Genomic DNA, 7433 nt, shown 5'->3' with positions numbered 1-7433 from the left:
ACCAACAAGGGCTAACAGTTGTGTTTCCTTTTCATTGTTTTAAGAGAATTTTTGACGTTGTTCCTTTATATTCAAATCTTAAATGTCCATATAACATGATGGAAACATGCAATGCCTGCTTTGTAAATTTAGGGAAATTGTCAGCAATTAAGGACCATTGATCTGCTGATTGTTTTAACATTTATTTGGTTATTGTTTTGGTCGGAAAAAATCTCAGGAAACAGTGAAGTCAGAGGTTTGTCAGATCAAAACCCAAAGATTTAGTTTTCTGTCACATTAGGCTGAGAAAAACAAATTCTCATATTTAAAAGCTGGTCCCAGAGAATATTTAGTAGTTTTGCCTGAAAAATTGTTTAAATGATTAAGAAATCATTAAAATAATAATTGACCAACTAATTGCTTAAGGGGGTTATTTGTAAGTTTCCTCTGCTGGGAGCAGGTGGTGATGACTGTTGCTTGACAAGAGCTTTGGTCATTGTTGTCTTGATAAAACAAGAGGTTATGATACATCCTCTTAGAAGCTATGTCTTCAGGATAGACTGGAGGCTACAGTGAGTTGCTATCGGAAAGTGAGGAGATGTGCTGAGGCTAGCTGGTTAGCATGCTAACTTCAGTAGAAGAAAAGATGTAATAGAAACAAGAGTTAACATTGGTGTTTGTTTCCATCTCTGGAGACAGCTGTTCATGAGTAAATGAATGAAGTTTGATGCTGAACTCACAACATTTCTTCTAGACTGGTGAGTAAACAGCTGCTAATGCTAATGTTGGCTATGTAGCGATGGTAAAACTTACATATAGCTCCTTTACGTAACTAGCTGTTTCAGCTCTACAGCAATTCATGCTGCATGAGAAAAATAAAGACTGATTTTCAGATTTATTAAATCATACACAGTCTGTGTCTAAAAAACAGGAAATGTCAATCTCCAGAGTTTTCTACCTGTGTTTGAGTCGGGGGCTGCGGGTCGGGGGATACAGTGAGGTGTGGGTGCCCTGGAAGCTCCCCTGAGCTCTGAGCCCCGGTTTGGGGATGGCCCGACCTTTGACCTCCTCCTCCATCTTTTTCCACTGCTGGCGAGCCAACAGAAAGTCCACATGCTCCGTGGAGACGTTCTCACTGTGTGTCTCCTGGTGCACACAGAAATCTACAGGGAGCTGATGGGAAACCAGGAGCAGGATGAGATTATTAAACACACAGTACAGACATGGCGAGATGTTACTTTACTATTACTATTAAACAGAAATGATTATCATGGTGAAATAAAATAAATTGAATTGTGTGCAAAAGAATCATCCTATATGAATTTCTACGCATACTGGGCTCAGCACAGAGACTACTGTACCTACTTTGTGGCTAATAATCAAATGAACATTTGGACAAAGTGGGAAAGTAACTTGTAGAAACAAAGATAAGACTGACTCACCCTCCGGTCAGGGTCTGTGGAGCTGGCTGTGGAGCTGGCTGAAGGAGACCGCAGGAAATGATCCCTCCTTGATCTCATCTGTTCTTCATCATCATCCCCAACTCCCCTCCTCTCCTCCTCCTCTGTTTCTTCCTCCCTCTGCTCCTCTGTTGCACTCTCTACCTCTGCCTTGTCCTCTTCCTCTCGCCCCTCCTCATCCTCTCCCCTCTCCTCTTTCTTGCTCTCTCCATCACATATGCAGCCTGCGTCCTCCTGGTTGGTGACATCAGAGGGTACAAAAGCTGCCCACTGCTCTTCTCCAGCATCACTGTCAGAGTACACAATAGCCAGCTCAGCCTGGAGGCAGTCGCTAAGGTGACCATCGCTGAGGTCATCTCTGTTGCCGGGGTCGTGACCCCAGGCGTCCTGCAACAAGGCCGCTGCTGGCTGCTCTGAAGGCTCTGAGGTAATGATCAGAGGCTCTGATGATGAGGGACACAGTGGACTGTTAGAGATGAAGAGCAGCTCTGATAGAGCATCTTCTTTCATCTCTCCCTCTGCTTCTACATTTTCTCCATCTTCTCCCTGTATCTTTTCCCTCCCTTCATCTTCTCCCTGTATCTTTTCCCTCCCTTCATCTTCTCCCTGTATCTTTTCCCTCCCTTCATCTTCTCCCTGTATCTTTTCCCTCCCTTCATCTTCTCCCTCTATTTCTCTCCTCCCCCAGTCTTCGCTCTCTGTTTCTCTTTTACTTCCATCTTCTCCCTCTACTTTTCCTCTATCTTTGTCTTCTATCTTTATTTCTCTTTCTTCAACTTGTCCTTCAGTTTCTCCTCTCCCTTCTTCTTCTCCCTCTATCTCTCTTCTCCCTTCATCCTCTCCCTCTGTTTCTCCTCTTCTGTCATCATCTCCCTCCTCTTTTCCTTTCTCTGTGTCTTGTCCTTCTTCACTGTCACCTCCTCTGTCTTTTCCTATCTCAAAAACAAGATAGTCACACTCATCTCCATCTCTTTTTCCATTTTCTCCCTCTGCAGCTTCTTCTATCCCATGGACTTCTGGGTAGTGGAGTTCCTCCACTTCCTGGCCGTGGAAGCTAAATAAGTTGTCTCTTTCCAGGTCTGTTAGTGGTGGTGATGAGCTGATCTCCATGGTAACTGGATCCGCTGGCTGTGTGGGAGTGGAAGAATCGTCCACAGGGTTACTGTTGCCAGAGCTACAGTCGTCTTGGTTACCGTCAGTTAGCTCAGGTGTTGTCCTCCTTAAACCAGCTGTGGCTCTCTGTGAAAAGAGACAGTATCTCATTTTGTACTTTATCAAAATTATGAGTTGATATCTTATACATTTGACTTACAATTTAAATCACTCATAGTCTAAAACAGTCAGAATTATTATTTACCATGTTACCATCTTGTAGGTAATTTTGGTTTAGAAAGTCAACTTAAAGGACCAGTGTGTAGGATGTAGTGCCATCTAGTGGTGATGTTACAGATTGCAACCAACTGCCAACTCCCTTTCCAAGGCTGCGGTGGAAAAGTCTTTTTTTCTTAAGAAAGTTCAAACTGAGTGAAATGAGCAGAAGTCTCTGAGCAGCAGCCATGATCAGAGCTGCTCCACTTCTCTAGATGATGAGGAAAGGAGCCTCAGTGCTTCCTATCTTATCCCCTTTAGCAGAGGAAGCACCGGACCTTCCTTTATGAAAGGAAAGAAGAAGATGCCGTCCCACAATTCCTTGCTGCAGCAACATTTCAAGTGACACACCGTTGTAGTTTCACCTCAGCAGACCCACGTAAATGTAGAAACATCAGAGCAGCTGTTTTATGTTTGTGACTCGATCCAGAACTGATGGAAATCCTTGTCTGATCCACTGAAGCCCAAACCCATAAATATAGATTTATTCTCTTTAAGTCCAGTCAGGAGTCATGAAGAACAAACAGGTTGTAGGTACTGCGTTAGCCACTGTGATCCAGACTGTTCTGGGCTGTGGTTCCCTGATGGTGGAACAAGCTACTGAACACTATCAGAGCAGGAGCGTCTCTCTCTCCTCAAGAATCTGTTGAAGACTCCTCTCTTCAGAGAGACCTCCTCTCCTAACACCTCTAACACCCTAACATGTCTAACAAGCTCTTACTGTAACTCTACCTGCACTTCTTCACCTGATCTCCTTCACTTACTAAATAGATGTAGTACTTACTACTTACACCAAGCTCTCCCACTGCACTGAAGCTTTAGTGATATTGTTCACTTGTAAGTCACTTTGGATAAAAGCATCTACAAAATGAGTAAATGTAAAATGTACATTACTACACATCTCTCTGGACCCAGACTACAGTTTATAATGCATTAGACTGAGCTAAAAGAGACAGTAGACTAGGGCTGCATGATGCAAAAAAAAATAAAAAAAAATATTGCAATTGCAATATGCAATTTCAGTTGGAATTATCATTTTTTTCATTTCATTTTCACTGAAAAAAATATAAAAATGATGATTATGTGATTTTTGTTGGGTCTTGAATAAAAACATGTTCCTTTACGTCTGGAGAATATGATTTGTAGGCTGGGGCGTCTCTGTAGCAACACAACACTTATGATGCTAACAGTGCACAACAATGTGACACATTTACCTTATCAAAGAAATTGATGTTTCTGAGGTATGGATATTGCACTTGGCCATATTGAGATTTCAATTATATTTTGACTAATTGTGCAGCGTAGTATAGACCTTCACATATAGATGTGAAGGATGCATCTTTTGTATGTATGTGTATGTATGTGTGTATGTGAGAAAGAGAGATCACAACTGCCTGTTGTTGAATCCATTTAGCTGGTGAAGATGAAGCTGTCGCTTATTTTAACAAACAGAATGAGGGGAGAGAAGGCAGGTGAAGAGGCGGGGTACAGCCCTGTTTTCCTCATGAGGTGGTGGAGAACAAAACAGAACTGAAAGGAGGGTGAATACTGTGAATATTATTGTTGCTTTTTGTAAGCAACTAAAGTGTCTTGTGTGGGATATATTAAGAAAAATAAAAGGACAAACTGCATCAAACCAAACACTAAAGCAACGACGGCTCACGTCAGTGTTGAACTGGGTCACTCATGCAGTCTACAATTACATCCATCCACCCCTCACACACACAGAGGGATCTGCACATACACACACACACACACACACACACGATCATGAATGCACACAGGCACATACACAGTACAGAACATACTGTGTGTATGCAGAGCAGATTAAATCAGTGTTTATGACCTAAAAATGTTCCATGGGCTAAACTCAAGCCTTCATATTGTTACCACGGTGGCACTGTGTTGGCTACGAGTGGGCTGGCAGATTATTATGGTCTGTTGTTCCAGGCCTGTGCTTGTGACAGAGAGCCGTTGCTATGGTAATACTAAGTATAGATGCAGAGGCGGGCAAGCTGCTAAAGTCGGTTTTCTCTCAGTTAAGTCACAATGTTTGGAGAAAGATCAAGTTAATCACATGTTATACAGCAACAGTTCTCAGCTGCCTATACACTGAATATGTTGTAAAACATTTTCTGAAAACTAAGTCAGACTGCACCACTGACACATTCATGAAGGTGGATCAACAGAAACACTGAACAAGCACCAACGCACCCTCTCCTCTGCACATGGATCAGAGCTTCTAGGTGGAAACTAGATGCAGAGCCTAACTAGTTTCTAAGACTACAAACTAATCAGAACCAGGATGTGTCACAGAGTGGTTTCATGTGGTCAGTGTTTAAAGGAAGGTCAACTGAAGAGATATTATCTTTCTCAACATTCATTTTTTCACCAAGCCAGAGTTGACCAATGCAAGAAACAATAATTTAAGTTATATATACCCCTTAAATTCATTATTTAGACATAATTTGTTCCGGTACCTAAAGTAGGACGACTGGCTGAGATAAATGACTACAGACCGGTGGCCCTCACATCACACATCATGAAGACCCTGGAGCGGCTGCTTCTCCACCTTCTGAGGCCACAGGTTGAACATGCACTAGACCCCCTACAGTTCACCTACAAAGATCATATTGGAGTGGATGATGCTGTCCTTTACATGCTCCACCTGGATGATTACTTGGATGAGCCAGGTGGTTACATGAGGATTATGTTCTTTGATTTCTCAAGTGCATTTAACACCATCCAAGTGGTGCACACTTATAAATACCTAGGTGTGCACCTGAACAGTAAACTGGAATGGTCCCTGAACACAGAGACCATCTACCTTTTTCCTCAGGAGGTTCAGGTCCTTTGACGTCTGCAGTGAAATGCTGCATGTTTTATCAGTCAGTGGTGGCCAGTGTACTCTTTTATCTATCTATCTATCTATCTATCTATCTATCTATCTATCTATCTATCTATCTATCTATCTATCTATGTATCTATCTATCTATCTATCTATCTATCTATCTATCTATCTATCTATCTATCTATCTATCTATCTATCTATCTATCTAATAACATTCATTCTTCATTCATTCTTTCATGGATTACAACAGAAAAACATTTCAATTTCCCCATCAACACGTTTTTTGTCTGTTATCTTACAGTTCTCCAAACTATGTTCTATAAGTTTAAATTTCTCAGCACTGAAACTCCAGCCCTAAATTAACCATCACGATGAAGCTCTGGTACACCACCAGGAACAGGGGCCAGTTGCAAAGAGCATCTTAAATTAAGATTTTCCAATTTGAATAATTTAAGATTGACTTAAAATAAAAACTATTGCACAAAACACCCTTAAGTCTTCTCCTTAAGGTTTCTTTAAAATGTTCACTTAAGTATTTAAGGTTTTCTCATCTTAGTCTTATACTTAAGGAATTACTTAAAGTCAGTTAAACTGTTGCACAGAACACATTAGTGACCAACCTAAGGAAAAAAACTAAAGGTACCTTTGATTGTATCTTAACTGTGACATGTCTGAGTTTATGGTGATAAATGAAGAGGATAAACATCACAACAAGAGTTTTCTGTGATCAAAAGAACCTGATGGACCCTCAACGACGAGGAATTGATTTGATTGGCAGTTAGTTTATTATTTATCTGACCATCTAGAGCCGATCAATCCACTTTCCTCAGCTGTGCTCTTCCAGCTCCTTTGCAGATAATGATGGCTCTGTGGTTTTCTTCTTCTGCATCTTTCCAGTCAATTATTGGTGAAGTATTTCATATCCATCGATGAGCTGTGTGCTGTGTCATTCACCGCCCTTTCCTCCTCTGACCGGTTTCCTTGCCTTCTTTCCTCATGCCATTTTTTTTTCTGGCCAAATTTGTGAGATGATACAGGTGAGATGTTAACTGCTATCACAAGCGCTAAAGCCAGCAAACAGGGAAACGGTAGAATTTTCAAGCTGTAAAATCTCTTTTACTGCTGCAAATGTCACAACTTTTTTCCTTAACTAAGGAACCCTTTAAAGAGATTCTGTGCAACAACCTTAAGTAACTCCCTCAGCTATGGAGTTCAATCATAAGTTCAAAGTTCAATCATAAGTGTCATACTTATGGGTCATATCAGAGGGTAGGCACACACAACCTATCCAACAACCTATCAACCTTTATGTTAGACAAAGTATCATACATCAGTGTCATAATTTACACAACCACAAGTGGTCACTAGTCAGGAACAGAGTTGGGCGAGATAATTGAAAGCTGTAATCAGTTACTCATTACAGGGCTGTCACTAGTTATTTGAATTCCAGAAGTTTACTAGAGCCACTAGCTCAGTATCCAGATCTCCAGATGACCCACACTGCACCCTCCAACTCTTATCCAGGGTAAATGAGCGGAGAATCATAAACAATGCAGATGCTTCCACAAAGGTGTACAAAAGACGAGAAAGGCCGTACTCACAAATATTTTTGTATCCCATTATCTCAAGATAACAAAGCTCGTTATCCCAAGATAACGAGCTTTTTTATCTTGAGATAAAGGGATAAAACAATATTTAGAGCAGTGGGTCTCAGCCTATTTTTGGGCAGCCCCCAACAGAAAGATTAGATGAAATACAAAATATATAAAACAAAT

The 7433-nt window shown here is 41.1% G+C and overlaps 1 protein-coding gene across 1 annotated transcript in view; it reads right to left on the bottom strand.

The window, feature by feature from the left end:
• The window catches only part of LOC111233942, a 21652-nt gene extending 20104 nt beyond the window's left edge, over positions 1-1548 (bottom strand). Inside the window, exons 1-2 of the mRNA XM_022761871.1 lie at positions 1422-1548; positions 938-1152 (exon numbers count right to left, since the gene is read on the bottom strand). Of these exons, the coding sequence (XP_022617592.1) occupies positions 938-1152; positions 1422-1499 (293 nt within the window). The 5' untranslated portion in view covers positions 1500-1548. The remainder of the gene's footprint in view (positions 1-937; positions 1153-1421) is intronic.
• Positions 1549-7433: the final 5885 nt, after the last annotated feature.

This window comes from Seriola dumerili, unplaced genomic scaffold, assembly GCF_002260705.1.
Source record: "Seriola dumerili isolate Sdu_G_001 unplaced genomic scaffold, Sdu_1.0 BDQW01000432.1, whole genome shotgun sequence".
Classification (NCBI taxonomy): Eukaryota; Metazoa; Chordata; class Actinopteri; order Carangiformes; family Carangidae; genus Seriola; species Seriola dumerili.
The sequence above is the reverse complement of the archived record's forward strand: the minus strand, read 5'-3'. Positions and strand labels throughout refer to the sequence as shown.